The sequence below is a fragment of the Nylanderia fulva genome, unplaced genomic scaffold (assembly GCF_048542155.1).
Source record: "Nylanderia fulva isolate GAGA-0341 unplaced genomic scaffold, ASM4854215v1 Scaffold2, whole genome shotgun sequence".
Classification (NCBI taxonomy): domain Eukaryota; kingdom Metazoa; phylum Arthropoda; class Insecta; order Hymenoptera; family Formicidae; genus Nylanderia; species Nylanderia fulva.
In genome coordinates this window covers 7,108,475-7,127,238 of record NW_028190263.1, presented here as the reverse complement: position 1 = coordinate 7,127,238, position 18,764 = coordinate 7,108,475, and the positions used below count along the sequence as shown (strand labels likewise).

At 30.9% G+C, this 18,764-nt stretch overlaps 1 protein-coding gene across 2 annotated transcripts; it reads right to left on the bottom strand.

Moving 5' to 3' along the window:
* Positions 1 to 407: 407 nt before the first annotated feature.
* Positions 408 to 17,102, bottom strand: Sur (Sulfonylurea receptor). 2 transcript variants are annotated; one of them, XM_085482104.1, is made up of 31 exons: positions 16,890 to 17,102; positions 15,100 to 15,399; positions 11,444 to 11,704; positions 11,017 to 11,119; positions 9,871 to 10,098; positions 9,483 to 9,680; positions 9,267 to 9,413; positions 8,895 to 9,095; positions 8,644 to 8,781; positions 8,271 to 8,433; positions 7,889 to 8,067; positions 7,676 to 7,807; positions 7,326 to 7,560; positions 7,144 to 7,249; positions 6,801 to 7,062; positions 6,586 to 6,723; positions 6,138 to 6,380; positions 5,780 to 6,024; positions 5,497 to 5,562; positions 5,339 to 5,407; positions 5,167 to 5,261; positions 4,814 to 5,043; positions 4,265 to 4,486; positions 3,839 to 4,020; positions 3,324 to 3,495; positions 2,872 to 3,109; positions 2,163 to 2,290; positions 1,780 to 1,967; positions 1,557 to 1,660; positions 1,244 to 1,440; positions 408 to 849 (listed from the first exon to the last, which is right to left on the bottom strand). In XM_085482104.1, exons 2-31 carry the CDS (start codon positions 15,318 to 15,320, stop codon positions 694 to 696), a joined length of 5,247 nt encoding a protein of 1,748 aa, XP_085338230.1. In that variant the 5' UTR covers positions 15,321 to 15,399; positions 16,890 to 17,102; the 3' UTR covers positions 408 to 693. The 2 variants fall into 2 exon arrangements, with proteins under 2 accessions (XP_085338230.1, XP_029174122.2); XM_029318289.2 differs by having other exon boundaries at positions 7,682 to 7,807.
* Between the last annotated feature and the right edge of the window lie 1,662 nt (positions 17,103 to 18,764).

The following is an 18,764-nucleotide window of genomic DNA, read 5'->3' as shown; positions in this document are numbered from 1 at the left end:
TTGGTAATTATTATCGTTTGGCACTTATATATGTCCGTGCGATACTGGGTGTTCAAGTATGTTGGAGTGTGATTTTCGATCACCTTGCACTAGATTATATAGTATATATCCTTGTTCCTTCTTTACGTTTTAATTTGTAATTATTTAAAAGTATGCGCGGGTGCATTTTTAATATATTTTTAAAAAGTTAAATTTATATAAATTTAATTTTTCTACAAAATATATTATAAATTAAAAAGTTTATATATAAATTTAACTTTTATAAAATATTAATAAAAATATCTACATAAAAATGTATATTGTTAAAGACGATTTGGAGATTGATAGAGAATTCATTTCACTAATTGTCTAAAACAAAATTTCAATGTTATCCAATTTTTATATTATAGTCACAATTTTTTTGCACACATTATTTTAATTCACATTATACACATAATATTTCACGGTCTACTTTTTATATTTACAAAGAATCGTAAAATATCTTAAATAGAAATTCACAATACAAAAATAAAATATTGTTTAAAAATAGGAAATTATAGTCATACATATTCGATTAGTATAAAAAATAAAGCTATATTATTCTTATAATGTATTGTAGTAGAAGAAATTATCTTTCTAAAGCAGTCTTTTTAAATTGTCATCCTAATCAATATGATCAGTGAAGTCAAAATTGACACGTGGTTTTTTTTATAATTATCGTTGTTCGCCACTTTGGTTAACCGTTTTGATCATTGCGGAAAAGATTCCGTTTTGTCGTTGCATTAAATCTGCTGGTGAACCGTCTTCAATGATTTTGCCTTCGTCAAGAACAATAACACGATCACAATCTAACAAAGTCGCCGCTCGATGCTGTAAAAATATTAATTTCATTAAAATTTTATATAATCTCATTAGAATAAAATTTAATTCAAAGTAAGAATTCTAAAAAATATTAGAAAATGCTTCTCTTGTTTTTACAATTTATAGTTTTCTCTTATTTTGTATTTTTTCATAATTTTATTTTTAGCTGTTCTTGTTTTCTGTTTATTATACAAATAAAAATAATATCATTTTTTTCAATTTTATTGACATGCAATTATTCATTATCTTCAGATTCATAAAATAATATATTGAAATTAAAATTAATATATTATATTGACTAGTTTAATAGTGAAAAATAATTAAAGTTGACAAAATTAATAATTTACAAAAATTGTTTTTACTTGATAAAATACATATTTAATTTATTAAAATATCTACTAACCGCAATAGTGATCACAGTTTTATTCTCGAAGGCGACAGCAGCCGCTTTTAGAAGCGATTTCTCAGTGGTTACATCGAGTGCACTGGTCGCTTCGTCGAGAACAATGATACTTGATCGTTGAAGAATTGTACGTGCCATGCAAAGTAGTTGTAATTGACCGGCTGAAAAATTTTCACCGCCTTCTCGTACCTCGAGATCTATATCAAAATTAGATTCTATTACATGCACACTTAACATATTATTTTAAAAATATTTTAAATATTTTATAAATATTTTATTATATTATTTTGTTATATAAATTTATTACACATACTCAGTCCTTCCGGGTGTGAAGCTACGATATCTTTGACTTGAGAGAGTTCCAAGGCATTCCAAATTTCTTGATCTTCATGTTCCGAAAGTGGATCTAAATTTTCTCTACGAGACATAATTCATCAAACTTATAATTTTTGCAAAGTGTATGTTGAATCATATATTAAAGACTCTAGATGTACTTAATAACAAGAGATTTGCGAGATCGCATTGTTTATACAGACCTAATTGTACCGCTAAACATGATTGCGTCTTGCGGTATGGCCGATAACCGCGATCGCAATATTCGAAGAGGCACTTGTCGAATGTCAATCCCGTCCAATAAAATGCGTCCTTGACTGATTTCGATTAACTGGAAGAGAGCCATCACGGTAGATGATTTTCCGCTACCAGTTCTCCCACAAATGCCCAACTATAAATATTAAGTTGCATGTATGTCTATATAGTTATATCTTTATTTTCTTACATATTAAAATTATAAAATGTTAATTTAACCTTTATTTAATTTATCTTATTTATTATTATTTTTATACTATTATTATTTAATATATAATTATTGTTCACTTTTAATAAAATGTATTATTTTACTAATTATAAATTCAATTACCTTTTGTCCGGCTGGAATTTTCAAAAATAAATCTATGATTACCGGATTTGTGTCTATATCGTAACGCAGAGAGACATTCTCGAAAATAATTTCCCCTTTGTTGGGCCAATCATCGGCTACTCGTAAATCTAAAAATCCAAAAGATATAACTATATATATAATTAATAATATATATATATATATATAATAAAGAAAGTAAGAAATAACGAAATAGAATATATAGGAAGGATATAGATCCTTGAAAAATATTTTTATATCATCAATATATAGGAGACTTGGTATATGTCATGTTTTGATAATTCATTGATTAGAAGTTGATTAATTGCAAATTGCAAATGATATGATCAATACTTAAATTAAAATACACTGTATCATTCTGATAACAAAAAAAGTTATCGTCGTATTTGCGGATGTAAGTCGATGAGTCAGTTATTACTCGCGTTGGAACCAAGTTATTTCTTTATTCGATCTGATTTACTTCGTTAAAAATTATATAACAATGTAATAGATGAATGATAAGTTTATTGATATTCATTGATTATTCATTAATATCGATAAAATATAACCTGGTGCAAGTTTGGATTATTTAATCAAACTTGATTTACTTTGAAACTAAATTCGATAGGAAATAAAAATTTAATAACAGTAACGTAAACCTTTTTTACGTTCTTATAAATTAATGATGAGATTTCAAGTTAAAAATAATTACCATTTTCACGATAGTTCTCCGGTTGCGCGTTTTTATATGCGGAAATTCGGACCACACTTCCCATATACATTTCAATCTCTGCAGTAAATTTGACCACCCAATTCAAGTATATCGGTACTAAGAGAGTATAATTGATTGCTAGACCCACTAGAGCGGGTGTTACGCGGCTTGGATATAATTCCGCAGAAAGTAAGGCCGTAAAAATAGCTGTTACCACAATAACAGCACCTAAATAATCCTGAAATTATTTATCAAACCATGAAAAGGCGATATGATTCATATAAAAAAATATATATAATTATTTATATTAAAAAGATTATATTAATATATATATATATATATATTAATATATATTTTTGAACAAATTTTGTTGATTATAAAATTTGTGGAGAACGGTGAATCGGTTTTGAATCTAATTTTTTTTTAATATTTAATATATTTATTATTTTTACCAATGCAATGCCGAGCCATCTGCTACTAGTGTTTAAAATGAGAAACGCATTGGTGTTTATGTCGAGGCGTCTCATTGTTTCCTCCATGAAACGACTTTCTTGCTTGAATGCCCTCAGTGTCGGAAGCCCGGACAAAGTTTCTGAGAAATGCGCTGCTACTGGTCCCCTCGTGCTTGTAAGCCATACGTATAATTATTTATGCATTCCCGCATGTAGGAAGCGAAAGATGCGAAAGAAACTTAATGACTATCTTTGAATTAGAAAGAGGAGACCTATGAAATATTTATAGAGACGCGTGCCATTTCATTCTCACTAACTTTCACTTGGACAGTTATTATTATTTAATTGTTAGTTATGAATTTGTCATATAGAATACTTGTGCAGTAGACTTCTAGTTTTTTAAATAAAAAAAATGAAAAGATGAGAATTTAAAAAAATTAATATTTTTTGTGAAATTTATGAATTTTGTAAAAAATTATACGAGAGATCGCAATAATTATTATTAATAATAATACCTTCCGTCTAGTCGTTGCAATTGTCTCGCGCTCCGCCTGTAAAATCTTTGTAACACGTAATAAGCACAGCTGGTTGGTACAGCGGCGATCAAGAACCATGGTGAAATAATCACATTGACGATCATCGCCGAGCCACAAAGTAATACGAAAAATGTCAATCTCTTGATTGATGTAGACATTTTCTAAAAAAAAAAAAAAATATTAAGAGAGAAGTTAAAAAATTTGCACATAATTACAATAATTTGACATTTGTCAGTTATTATTTTAAACATTATTTTGTATATTAAGAATATTAATCAAATGTCAATCTTTTGATCGATGACATTTTCTAAAAAAAAATTAAGAGAGAAGTTAAAAAATTTGCACATAATTACAATAATTTGACATTTGTCAATTATTACTTTAAACATTATTTTCTATATTAACCTTGTCTATGACACCCATATCAGCACTAAATCTGTTCAGAATCTTTCCGATTGGATTACAATCGAAAAATGAGATAGGTGCACCGAAAAGTCCAGCGATGGCTTCTCGGTGTAATTTGCATCTAGCTCTGGCACCTGTCCACTGACCTGCCACATTGTACAAAAATGATAAAAGGATAGAGCCCACGGATATGATGATGTACACCTTGAAATAGAACACCGTCTGAAAAAAAAGACAGACATTTAAAATTGCTCGATTAAAAGAAAATACGAATCTATGTATATCTCATCGTTATTTCTTATTTCATCGTAAACATGATTTTTCATTTTCAAGAATTGACGTGCCAATATTTTTTTTCAATAACAATTATTATTAATTTTTAATAATAGTATATAGTTATTAATATATAAATTAATTGATTATTGATATACGTATATTTTGATTCAGATTTGGTTAAAAAATTTTTTATCAATTTGGGGGCACGTAAATAAAGCGATACTTTTATCGCTTGTGTATTAATCAATGTCAATGTCGCAAATATCTATTTACATTCTGACGTTCATTCGCCGACGAATGAACACTTTGATCCGTCCATCGACTCAACCAGAGATCGGTATATACGCGAAGAATTTGATAGGCTAATGCTGCTAAAATATAAATGATTCCTGGCATCCATCCACCAGACTTTGGATATTCCATCCAAGTCATTCGAGTTACCATTCCACTTTTATCATCAATTTCAAATTCATTTTGTTCATTTGCATTTTCACCATCCAGAGCTAAAAAATTTTTTAAATATTATAGATATTAAAAAAAAGAAAAACTATATAAGAGGGATCGCGTATAAAAATAGAGAGATTTAAAGAATAAAATTATATATATAATTATTTTTTATAACTAACTTTCTTCCATGTCATCCACATCGTCACTGGCTCGCGATTCTATCGATAGCAATCGTTTTACCGGAAAGTGATCGCGTTCCTGTTGTTGGCTTATCCTGAAAAAGTGAAAAAATACTTGATTTTTAATTATTTATTTATAATTTTTTCATTGCTTTTTTCTTGCTGTAATTACTTGTTGGAATTTAGTATCAGTCGACGCAGGACACTTTTATCTCTGTTTATCGTCATTTCTTCCGGATATCTAAAATTTGAATCATTATTTTTTTACTTGTCCATCTCTCACTTTTTCATATCAAATTGTTATTCTCTACGTAAAAAAGAAATAAAAACCTTGTAGAGAAGAATTGTTTTAGCATACTGTTGGGTTGTCCATTGTCATAAGTATTGTTTCTTTTCCTGCAAAAAATGAAGCTGTTTAATACGTAAAGAATAATCATATATTATTTTATACCCTCCAATTTTTCTTACTTATATAATTGCCCAAAGAAGTAATTTAACATAAAGAATTGAAAATTTGCTGCAGATTTTTGGCAAAGAAAAATTAATTTCATCAAAGGATTCGTGACATGGTTGATCAGATTTCTTCTTAGAGTTTAAAATCGTAAAAAATAACCTTGAAGTCATGTGTTCTCGATTCTCGAGAATCATCGGTGTACTGCTTTGTCGAAGAACCGGTGGTCGTCGATTATGCGTTTGAAAACTCATCGATCTGACACTGTCGCGATGTGTCTTCGATCGTTTTCTAGCGGTGTTCCATTCTTCCGTTGGTACCGGGAGATCCGTGAGATCATGACTTAGGTATCTTGATCCAGATAAAGTTGTCCGACGCAGTCTTAAAGGTATAAATGCTGGTGGATTCTGAAAGAGCGGAAAAGAGAAGTTCAATAACAAAATAACGTTATCGTCGCGATAATATTATCTTCGTAAATCTCTGATTATAGATATCTATTTCTGCTATTTTTTTTATTTACCACATGGGCATCGCGATCGATGATCCACGATCCGTCGCTGGTGTGTCTTTTTATTATACCAATTCCAATCCTAGAGACTAATCTAATCAAGGACCATCTATCCTTGGCAGTTTTTTGAAAACGATTTTCATTTTCCCGTCTTGAATCTGCGATTCGCCACTCTGCCGCCAATTCAGGATCCATATCCTCGATACTGGATTTTGTTCCGACAGCACGGACTCGACAGCTATCCATGACAATTATCTTCAAATAAATGTTTATAACTTGCTGTTATTTTTGAAAAATATTTTTTTAAATAGAAATAATTACACATAATAAAAGTACATTTTTATGTATACAGATAAAAGTCAAAATAAAAGTATATTTTTTATTTATGTATAATATAATATGTTAAATTAAAAAAAAATTATATAAAATTTATTTTTCATTGTTAATGAAATCATAAAACCTGATGAGCAGCGAGTAACAAGTCTAATCTGTGAGTGACCATAATGACAGTTCGACCGCTTCTCAACATAAGTTTTCTCATGCCATGATCAAAGATCTGTCGACCAACGTGTTGATCTAACGCTGACAATGGATCATCCTGAAAATAATTTTCAGTAGAAAAATTTTGCGTATAAATTTTTGCACAAAAAATGAATACATTAACGTTAGACGGACCAGAAGGATGACATCAGCGTCGCTGTAAAATGCTCGAGCTATAGTGACCCTCTGTTTTTGCCCACCGCTCAAATTGATACCCCGTTCACCAATTCTGGTTAAGTCCCGACCGGGAAGTATATCTACGTCCGGTTGAAGTGCGCACGCGCGCAAAACATTGCGATATCTTCGTGACCGATAGGCTGAACCGAAAAGAATATTGTCCCTCAAGGTCGCGTTTTGGAGCCAAGGTCGTTGCGCCACGTACGCGATCTTTAGACCCCTGATAAGACGACATTTTTAGCTCAAAAATCACCAACAAACAAATTATCATCATTATTTCTTGTTTTTTCTTTGACATTACTTGGTCCATTCAATGCTCCCGTTGATTCTTTGAATCTCTCCTAAGAGCGCCAACAATAAAGAAGTCTTCCCACTTCCGGTCTTTCCTACTATTAAAGTCAGCTGTCCTAAAATAACGCGAATAAAAAAATTGAGCGATTGAATACTTCATTATACAATAGATTTTTTAACAATTTTATTCACCTCGCGGAAAATTAAGGGCATTAATCATCAAAGTATTTTCATCAGGTCCCCAAGCGAAAGTACTCGATCTAATTCTGAGGACAGATTCCGGAACTTCTGGGTCTTTTTCAAACACCGTATCAACCGAGGAGTCAATTGCCAAACTAAACTCGCGCAAAGTATTCTCTCGTTGTTCCTCGTCCTCTACTATATTATCGAGCGATCCGAAAGTTGTCACACTGTTAATAACTTCGACCTTGAAGAAAATAACGCGAATTGAATTATAAAGTATTGCGCTTTATCAAGATTTAATTGCACTTGGACAGTTTTAGTTAAATATATTCTTAGATTTTTTTTAATCAAACAAGTACTTTTACGTCATTATCGGTGTATGAATTTGTCATTGACAATGTATCTGCAACCAGTTTTCGATCGTTTGCTTCGGGGAGAATATTTATGATCTCTGGTAGCAAAAGAAATTCCTCTAATCTCGTTGTAGACGTCTGCAAAGAGATATCGTGAAGAATGTCTCGCAGAGACTGAATTTAAGAAGTAGATATCTCAGGAACGCGTTATTTCCTTACCAAAGCGTTGATGATAATCGGCACTATCGCCGGAAAGATGAAGAGCGGCACGGTCAGCTGCGAAAAGAGCGCGAGACTGGCAAAAACGTTTCCCGCATCAAGATTTCGTTCCTCTAACCAGAAATAAATTCCGAATGTGAAGAGAGTCATCAGAACGGAAGAGGCGTGCGTGAGGAAGTCTGCGATATTAACATCAATTTATTCAATTTTTTTTAAATTAAATTAAATTTTACCAAAGAAAAAAAACTGAATTAGCAAGACTTATAAAAATTATATAATAGCTATTATAGCTGTATTAAATTATAAAAAAATTGTATAGACATGCAATCGTCTGCATTTTTTTGCATTTTATAATAAATAGTTTAATGTAAAGAAAAATTACTGATGAGTGCCCAGTACACAGAGTCCTTGTTCAGCAGTTTTAATTCCTGATTCCGGGTTCTGCGTATGCGATCTTCGAAAACGTTTTCCCAGGCGCGTAGCTTAATGAGTCTCATTCCTTGCAGAATTTCATTAACTAGACGTAGTCGTGCATCACTTTTTTCCTGAGAATATTTTATAATTATTAGGTAGTTAGTTTAAAATAAAATAATACATAGTGTGATTGATAATATATTATTTAAAAAAGTTGATAATATATTATTAAATTTATCCTAATAAAAAAATGAAAAATTTGAAAAGAGACTCGCAAGATAGAATTGAGAAATTAAAAAATAATGTAAAAATTTTAAAAAATGTAGCAATCTTGTTCTTACTGCTATGGACTTGGAATTTTCGGACATTTGTTTTCCCAGAAGGAGTTGCATCGGTGTGACGATCAATATGCAGCAAATTGCTCCCATAATTGCACTGACACCCAATTTTAAATACAAGAGGAAGATGATAGCTGCAATCTATATAAATTAAATAAAAGTTCTAAAATACAAATGATATGTGATATAATTTTTTTTAAACTATTACATGAAGTGCACATAGTGCATAATAATTTGTCTGTAAATATCTTTACTTTTAACGGAATGGCCCAGATATAATGACCGATCCAGAAGAAACTCATTACGTTATAAGCGTCTTCGGACATGAGATTTGTTAAAGTTCCAATGTCAATTGCTTGTTGATGGCAGTGTTGATCCTTTTCTTTGTCGGATGGCTTTTCATCCTCAGAAATACTCCAAGAGGACAATCGAAGAGCCTTATCGTAAATTAATGCCTGAACAACGAAATTTTAATAAGTTTTCTTTATTTAAACTTTTTCCCTCAAAACCAAATGAATAAAAAATAGTAAAGAAAAACTTAACTCTAAATTCTAATTCGAAATTAAATGCTTTGTATTTATTTTCAATTATCGTGAATACTCTCTATAACGTAATAATTAAACTACCTGAAGAGCTGTTCGTAAACGTATTCCTTCAATGCAAAGCACATGAGTAGAAGCTTGACTTATTGTACTTTGCAAAATGGTTGCAAGAAAAACCAAGATCCCCAAAAAATATCCATTTTTTAAAATTTCGGAAAATGTCATGGCTCCCTGAATAAAGTCCGTTTTTTAGATGATATATTAAAATATAAATAAAATAATTGAGAGACGTGACGATACCTTCCAAGAGAAATTTTCGTTCAGCATGGTGCTGTTTTGAAGATCCGAGGCATAATCGATAATTTTGGAAATTGCCATAGGACCTACCAAAGTCGTAGCATCGCCTAACAATTTTAGGACACCACCCGCCGCGAAAGCCAACCATATCCGTTTCCAGAAACATTTCCACAATGACACTTTCCGTCCACCACTTCGTAGCTAGAAATTTAATAATATAATTTGTATAAATAGATACGCGTAGATTGCAAAAATAAATTGTGTAAAAAATAATTTGACTAATTTTTAAATTTTGGTAATGACATAATTAAATGTTCCATCTGTGAAACATGTTGAGCAAAAAATGGATCATCTTTTTCGAAATTTGGTTTGGAAAAATAAGAATCGTTACCCTTTCGGTTTCGTAAACATCGCGGAAACGTTCAAACTGGTTTCTCGCTGTCTCCTCGTTCGGAAGTTGTCCAAGGTCGTGGAGTTCGAGTGATGCGTAATAACCGCGTGACAGCAGGTCAGTCACCCAGTGGAAGGTGATTCTGCTGAGGAACGGCGAGGTGGAGTGCACATAGGAACCCCGTGCGTTATCGAGCCTTTTAACGGTGTACCGCCTGCTCTTCTGCATCTGACAAACGAAACCGAAATATCCTTGCGGATGTATTCACACACGGTGAGAAAACTTGAAGTGTCGAGCGACGCGATGTTTATACATTTGGTTTTGCGTCGAGAGGAAAATTTGAGTAGTAAAACCGCCACTGGCTGTTTGCTTTTATCGACTCGAGGAAGTCGTAAACGTAAACGGTGGGAAGGCTTTTAATACATCTGTATACTTCGACTATAAGTCTCGAGGATATGCATTTTGATAGATATATTAACGAGTGGGAAAAGATATACAATAGGGAGAAAAACTTATATATACATATAAGTTTGATCATGCATATATCTCTTGTTTCTTTTTAATCGGAGTATTTTCTTCTGTACGACTTTATGGTAAGCAAAATCTTCGTTCGAAGTTTATCTTATGTATTTTTGCGGACGTGCCAGCATATAACGTTCGAACAAAAAGCATCGTATTAACGTTCGATAAGCATGTCTCAACGATGCATGATAATAATTATTGTTCAAACAAACTTGCTAAATGTAAAACAAACATTTACACTAGTTGCCGCAGCAACTAGGCTGTCGATAAGAACATAACTTCCTTGTGCTAACTGTCAGCTTAAGTTGCACTTGTGAATGCTCGATGTCATCTTACGCGATCAGGTTTGAACTTTAACACGTCGAAAATGAATCACACATTGAAAAAGATAGGAAGGATGGAAAGGAAAGCGAGTATTATTTTGAAGAAGAAATGTAACGAAAAGAAGGATTTTATGTTATATTATTAGTTGAAATTATTAAATATTATAATTATAAAGTCACAAAACACATTCAAATTTTATTTCTAGTCATATCTAAGCAATATTGAGTAAATTATAAGAGAATTTTACGGACATCAATTTTTAGATTCTTTTTTCGACTGAATAATTAAATTATTACTCACCATATGATAAAGGGTATAAGAATCGATAATAGCGAGCAATCCACAACAAACAGCGGTAATCCCCGTTGTTGCAACACGAACGTGTTGCATGGACAGACCGAATCTAAAATATTTTGTTCTATATCATTTCTGAAGTATCTCCATAAACGTAAAACAACGGATAAGATAAAAATTAGAATTAATTAGAATAAATTAGAATAAATTAAAATTAAAATTATTAAGAGTGAATTAATAATAATATTCACAATAATCTAAGAAAATTTTCATAAATAATAATAAAATTAACATTTTATTTTTAATTTAATAAATAGTAATAGTTTACCAAAAAAGGACTTATATTGACAATGAGAATGTTGATCAGATTGCATATTAATTGTAGGGGACGTATATTTTATCTTTATATTTGATATAATTATCGGTGTTATACCTGCATAAGTGTAAAAGCCTCCATACTCGCGAGAGACCAATTATCGTAAATCCACCTCCCGACACGGCTGTACCAAAACCATCCCTCATCTCGGTTTCGCGATGTAATATCCAACAGAATATTACGGCGATCGTCGCCAAAATTGACGACAGTGAGATCGATGTTAATATGGATTCGCATAGTTCCAATAACAGAGTTGACAGTAGTAACATACAAAGTAAAGTTCTGCTTGTGTGAAGCGGCAAGAGCGATTTAGAAGGCCTAAGTGGAAAAATAATTATTATTCTTACATAAATATGTCTATATTTATCATTATAAATATCTATTTATTATACAAATATAATTATATAATGTACACTAAATACGAATAACAAAATTTTTAATAGAATAATATATTAGTGTATTCTATTAAATATAATAAAATTAACATCAATCGATGGACATCAAATTTTTATTTTATGATAAAAACACCAAGCATATGTATAAACATATTCTAATTTTATTTTTAAACTTCTACATTTGTTGCATATAAATTCGATTCTTTGTTATTGGCATTCTTATTTCTTTTTTAGAAATATTTTTATTACAACTCTAATCTAAAATTTTTATTTTTATTCGCCGTTGTAACTTTATATTAGCTAATATTATTTTTGATTCAGTTTTACTTATGTGAATCCATATTAATTATGATATTCGAAAAGTTTTATTTAGTTTGATTCAGATAATACAACGGCATTAATTCAGCAATTGGAAACTAGTGAAAAATTAATACAACTTTGTAAACGTCAATGTAAATATTTATCAAATTCCATGCAAATTTTGACATATCGAAAACTTGAAAATCATGCATTTTTTAAAATATTAATGCTGGATTTCAGTATTAGTATATATAAACTTTTATATTGAAACTTTTATGAAAAAGTTAAACTAAAGAAATACTAGTTTGTTTTTTACGAATACATTTTATAATCGTGTCAGGTTTACGGGTATATTACATATTCGATGGTTAAAAGTATATGAATAGGGAGTTGAGTTTGTACGCGCCTTAAATTTGAATGATCTCTGAATCATTCCGCTTGCGATTTTGTTTAGATATATCGCGGATGTGACATCACTGATGGTAATTTATTTTACACTTGTGGATACTTGGCATTTAGTATTTGTATTGCGCAAAATAAATATGGTTGAAAAATATCTGTTACGAGATCTGTCAAGAGAAAAAATATAACGAATAAAATTAAAAAATATAATTCATATTTTTATCTTTGCTTATAAGAAAAAAATGTTTATGGAAAATTTATATTGAGAAGAATTTATTAATATATTGAAAATTCTACCTACGCGACTTGTTATTAATTTCGTAATAATGGCGAGTGGGTTGAATTAGCTAATTTGTGTAGACAAACTTGCTTGGAATGACAAGCTGGATAAACTAACTTGACAAATTAACTTTGTCCCTGATGTGTAATTGCGAGGTACAGAAGGAAGCAATTTCAATCTTATATTTACTGAATGGCTCTTCTTCTTCATGCAAAATATTTATTGCGAAGTTACAAATAGCGAAATGAACAGTGAAAGTCGCGTGTGTTATGTCTATGATTACCCAGTCCTCGTGTGTTCTCATTTACGCAGAGAAACAGTAGCTCTTTTGAAACGGAAATGCAACACGAACATTTTATAAAACAAGATATTGCGATGAAGGCAATAAAATTAAGCAAACATAAAAAATTAATACAACTTTGTAAACGTCAATATAAATATTTATTAAATTCCATGCAAATTTTGACATATCAAAAAGTTGAAAATCATGCATTTTTTAAAAATCTTAATACTGAATTTCAGTATTAGTATATATAAAAAATAGTGTTTAATTTTTCATAAGCGAATTTGGCAATCAATATTATTATTCCTTGAACAATCAATTGCTGACGCAAATCAGCAATCACGCATAGTATCTTTATCTTACAAGAAAGAAAGAAAAAGACCCGGGCAACCTGTTATAAATTATATACCTATAATTAATTAATACGAGACATCTCTCTTTTTCTTTTCCTTTTTTGTGCATAAACACATTCCGGTATTCCGTTCATTAAAGTGCCTTCGCGTAATAAAAATTCATATAGTGTCGATGAAGTACATCGATTAACGGGATTGCTTCATTTGCATGCGACAACAATTTCACAAGTCCTAGGAACACGCGCGTGTTATAATTAGGTATATATATAGTGATTATGTATAACGTAATTACTATAGGGCAGGGTAAGATTAACAAAATTTATTAATTAACAAAATTTTAATAATTGCTCTGTGTTTATATATTTTGAAATAGAATGTTACAGAATTGGTTTAATAACCAATGTGTGTTTAATAACTTGTAAAGTATTTTAAATTTTCGAAAAAAATATTTAATATATATTTGCAAATCAAGATATTTTTAAGTAATTAGTTAATTAAAAATTTCACGATTATATATATATAAGTACAACGCAATGTTTCGTAGTAATTAAAAAAAATTTCTGCATATTGTTCATATCTCAAGTAATAGAATAAAGATTAATATCTAATTACTTAATTAATGTTAAATTCTATAAAACATCTTTTACTGAAAAAAATCTGAAGAATCGTGGAAAAATATATGGTCATTCATCTTTGTGGCAAAAATCGTTTGGACAAGCGTGATTAATCAAATGTTTATGCTGTACTTTGACAAACAAGATACTGAGTCATTGCGAAAATACTGCAAAATTTACCGACTTGTGGCCTGTTGCTTCTGCGAAATGTGAAACTGCGAAACTTGCAACGCACAGCTTTAGCATATAAAAATAATCTTACGCTTTTTTGAGAAACGCACCGTTAAGCACTGTAAATACCTGGTAAGAGAGTAATTGGAAAATTAAATTTCAAAGATGCCGACATGAAAGGCCGTCAGCTTACATCGTTAACGGTATTTATACCATTTTATTTATTAATAATATTCATTGCCATTGTTCGTTTATCGTTGTATGAAATTATTAATAATTAATTGATTAATTAATTGAGGTATCTGATTATTCTGAAATTCGTGTAATAGATTAATAATGCACATTACTCGGAATTTATTATAGACAGTTATTATAAAAGTAACGCGGAAATATGATGAGAGTGCATGTTGTATTCCGGATAATAATGATTGATTCAAGAATGACGTATACAATTACCAGCGTTTTATGCATCTTATAGCATTAAATTGGAGTAAATTCTTCGGGATGAATGTAACTCTCGTTTGAATCATGGGGCATCCCCAAACGAAATAGAATTCATCTAATTGAAAGTTACTTCAATTAAACCCGAAAGTTCTCGCGTACCATTTAAGTGTAACATGTGTAACAGATGTTTCTACAATGCGCTAACACGCGAGAAACTTGATGTATTCTTAGATACGTATATTGATATCCCGTGTTTCCCATTTTAGACCGCTGTGTAATTATATCACATTGTTCAGCAGTATTTCCATTCGTCTAACTAATCGCGCGAGAAATAGCTACCCCCTACAAACCCTAAACTTTGATTTTCGAAACTTTGATAATTAATTATTCGTGTGTGAGTGAGAAAAATTATTTTACAATTTTTTGATTAGAAATGAAAAATGTTGAATATTTTTTGGTTCTTCAACTTACTTTCTGACCGCGCTGCATTTGTACTTGAAAATTAAAATCGCAGCAACGAGTGTCGTAAAAATAGCGACGAAGACGTTCATGAATTCGATGAGACAGTCGGTTCCTGATTGCAAATCATTTCGCGGCACTTGGAATATTGTGCCGTTTTCGGCTCGCCAGAACCAAACGATTCGTTTTACAGGCAGGATGTGTAGAAATTTATACTGCTTGCAAAAGTCCATTTTGATTGCATATGCGTGTAGCGTCTTCGATAATTTTTAACACAAAATATCATTTATTTAACTCTCATTAGAGTTGCACCTAAAAGAAAGAATATTTATGTGCCATTTGAATCAAAGATGGTGAATAAAGAGAATCGGAGACAAAACCAAGCATTGTATTATGTGTGAAAAGAGAATGAGAAATATGTGCGCATATGTATACATATTTGCATTTCTCTATGGGAAAGAATAATAAGTATGTCAAATATTCATAGACTGAAATAAATAACGCGCGCTGGAATATTCAGACTGGAATATTTAGACTTTTTCTGGAATAAATTATACGCTAGAGTATACACTTTACCGGATAATCGGAGATCTCATTTATTTTTACGTTAATACTTTTATACTGACGTCACAGTAGATCCATTCAACGAATTAGACCTGCTTTTCGTTCGGGAAAATCTGTGCATCACGTGATCCATTTTCGCACTTTAACACGTTTTCTAAAATTATACCGAGCCGTTGAATAACTTTCAACATTCAATAATTCGAGAGCGAGTATGCACCAAACTTTATAATTCATCCATTGTTACTGGAGATGTAATTTAGGAAGGTCAAGGATAAAATCAATAAAACGATAGAGCTAAATGAAGCTTTACGCGAACTTGCGGTATGTGAGATATATTTGAAAATCGTATTCAGCGCTTTTCGTCAAATTCAGAGAAAAGAGAATTGCAAGAGTTCAGATGTAATTTCGAGAAAAATCATTTCTCGCTGTAACGCTATTGTGAAAATATACATATAGATCATTCATTAAAAAATTGTCTCTAGTGTAGTATCATAAAATTGATCCCTCCAGAATTAATTGCTTAAATCAATTATTCAGAATGATGCGACCTGAATTTATATCATTGATATATTAAGCGTAATATATTTTATTTATCTCGAATAATAAATCTTTTAATTAATATTAGCTTATTCGTATTCGATCAATTTCTGAAAAGAATTCTGAAGGCAACTGAAAAAATAATTTTTCTTGAAGGTTTTTTGTACGAGGCATTTTGTACTTGCCAGTGAAACGAGGAAAATGAATGTTGCACATTCACAAAGAGAGTTTGAATTTCAATCATGTTTTGTACACGTTTTGAATACATTTTGCTGCGAATAATTGTGCATAACACCGTATTCGCAAATTAACATACGCGTTACTTTCCACTTAAATATTCAATAATGATACTCAATTGTTACATAAATCTTAATGACATGACGCGGTTTAAAAATCCGTCCCGAGAAAAGTCACATCAATCGTTTGAATAATTTGCAATATTCAGTTTACGTTCATTAAGTAAGACGCTCTCATATTTTAATCTATTCACACTAAAATGAAAAAAACTTGATAAATTATTCTCAAATCATTCTTGAATTATTTCAACTCTTTGATAATGAAATATAGAATACAAAGTAGAGGCTCGATATAAATTATACACACTTAATTAAACTGAATAATTAATACTAAATAAATTAAATAACTAGATTGATTCTGACTAAATTAAATCGTTAAGCATATATTTCAGTAGGTTTACTTACCAACAAGATAAATTAACTTTTTATTCACTCACGACCCGATAATTACTTTCACGGATGTAGTTAACATAAACACGATTCTTAATTACAACGCGTTTTTTCGAATAACCGCAAGAAATTGAAATATTAGCCGGCTGTCACCTTCGGCCGGGCATGTCTACAAATCGCCACGTGCGCGTTACTGACAAGTGGCACAGGAGCCACGTCCTCCCTCGCCGATGGTTCACAGTCTACTGAGATGAGAACCGGACAGAATACAGAATGTCGATGGCAATTCCATGTGTGTACGGTGAGTCATACGATGAAAAAGAGGATTCCACGAGCAACTTACGGCACGTCGAAATGTAATTTTGTTAAGTTAAAATTTTCGATCTGACAGATGCCAAATTGACGTAATTTCGTTCAGTTGAAATTCCAATGTGTGACAGATGTGAAATTGACGTAATTTTGTTAAGTTGAAATTTCGATGTGACAGATGCAAAATTGATTCGCATGCCTGCACTGATAAACGCAATTTTTTTCATGTTTTATAACGTCTTTAGCGTTTTTCGTGTGTTTCTTACATTGAACTGAAAAAAATGCAAAAATGAGAGGAGAAACTTAAATTTACTGTTGAATGTGAAAAAGAAATGTTCCCTAAACGAAACAGTGCAGAAAGTTATATTTTCCAAAGATAATGAGAATAATTATTTGGATTCGAAAGATTTGAATTTAGCACAAAAACTTGCATTTAGATTTACCTGGCACATTGGTGCTATTATGTGTACATATATTTAAAAAAATGAGAAATATTTGAAAATAAATAGTAAAAATAGTTAAAATAAAAAAAAATAAAAAAGATTCTAAATAATTTCGTCATAGTATCATTTGCGAAAATAGATAAGCGTCGAAAGGTCTATAACATCGTAAATTAAATTTATGGAAATTATCTGTCGGATCTTATTCCTTGATTTCCCGACGGGAAATGAATATAACAGAGTTGTGTAGATCGCTGGGATGTTTGAGAAAGCCACCACCCAACAGTACTTGTTTAGGTTTCCTACAATAAGATCGGGCGGAAAGTGTCGATAGCTGCGTCCTATTAATGGCCACCGCTTCTACAAATCGCGTTAGTCAGAGCTTAATTTTATCGCCGAGGCTTTTACTTACATCTTTTTTGATTATTGCTGGGGCGCAAAATACTCGAACTTTTAATTCTGTTTTTCTTTTAGAAAATACTTATATAGAGTTTACAGTATACTTTAATAAAAAATGACGACTGCTCAGCTGCAAAAAGCTCGAACTTTTAATTCTATTTTTCTTTTAGAGAATATTTACAGGTATATAGATTTTGCAGTACTTTAATAAAAAAACAACGTTTTAAAAGACAAATATTTCATATTAAAAAATGATGGCAATTTTAGGAAATAAAAGTCTTGTATCAATTTAAAGAGATATGGAGTTAATGAAATAGAGCAATTTAGTTACATATACATATAGATTTAAGTTATATATCTTTGCATTAATATAGATAGTAATGTCAATACACTACGACATCTTCGTTATTTTAAAATTACAAAATTAATAATTCGCGATTAATTAAACAAAATACAATTTTAGCGGATGAAATCAATTTGCAGGTTTGAAAGAATCCGTCGTAACACTAATTTATTACGACTGATGCTCCATTTTGAAAGACGGTAACTTTCCTTTATTTGCTCATCGAATAATTAATTATCGAAGATATAATTTTCCGTCCCGACGCTCGTAATAAATCACGTTTTTCCGTAAGTTCGTCGGATGTAATAAGATAATTATCGGCCGCCTCTATCGTGTTCTCCAAAAAATATATTACTCGAGGGAATAACCAGTTTTGCATTACTTGCATAACTATCTTTA

Coding starts and splice junctions, on each gene's coding strand:
- Sur (XM_085482104.1), bottom strand. CDS start 15,320: ATGGACTTTTGCAAGCAGTATAAATTTCTACACATCCTGCCTGTAAAA. Junction 7,063..7,143: donor GGGAGCATTGAATGGACCAA/GTAATGTCAAAG, acceptor TCGTCTTATCAG/GGGTCTAAAGATCGCGTACG. Junction 850..1,243: donor AAACTGTGATCACTATTGCG/GTTAGTAGATAT, acceptor ATATTTTTACAG/CATCGAGCGGCGACTTTGTT.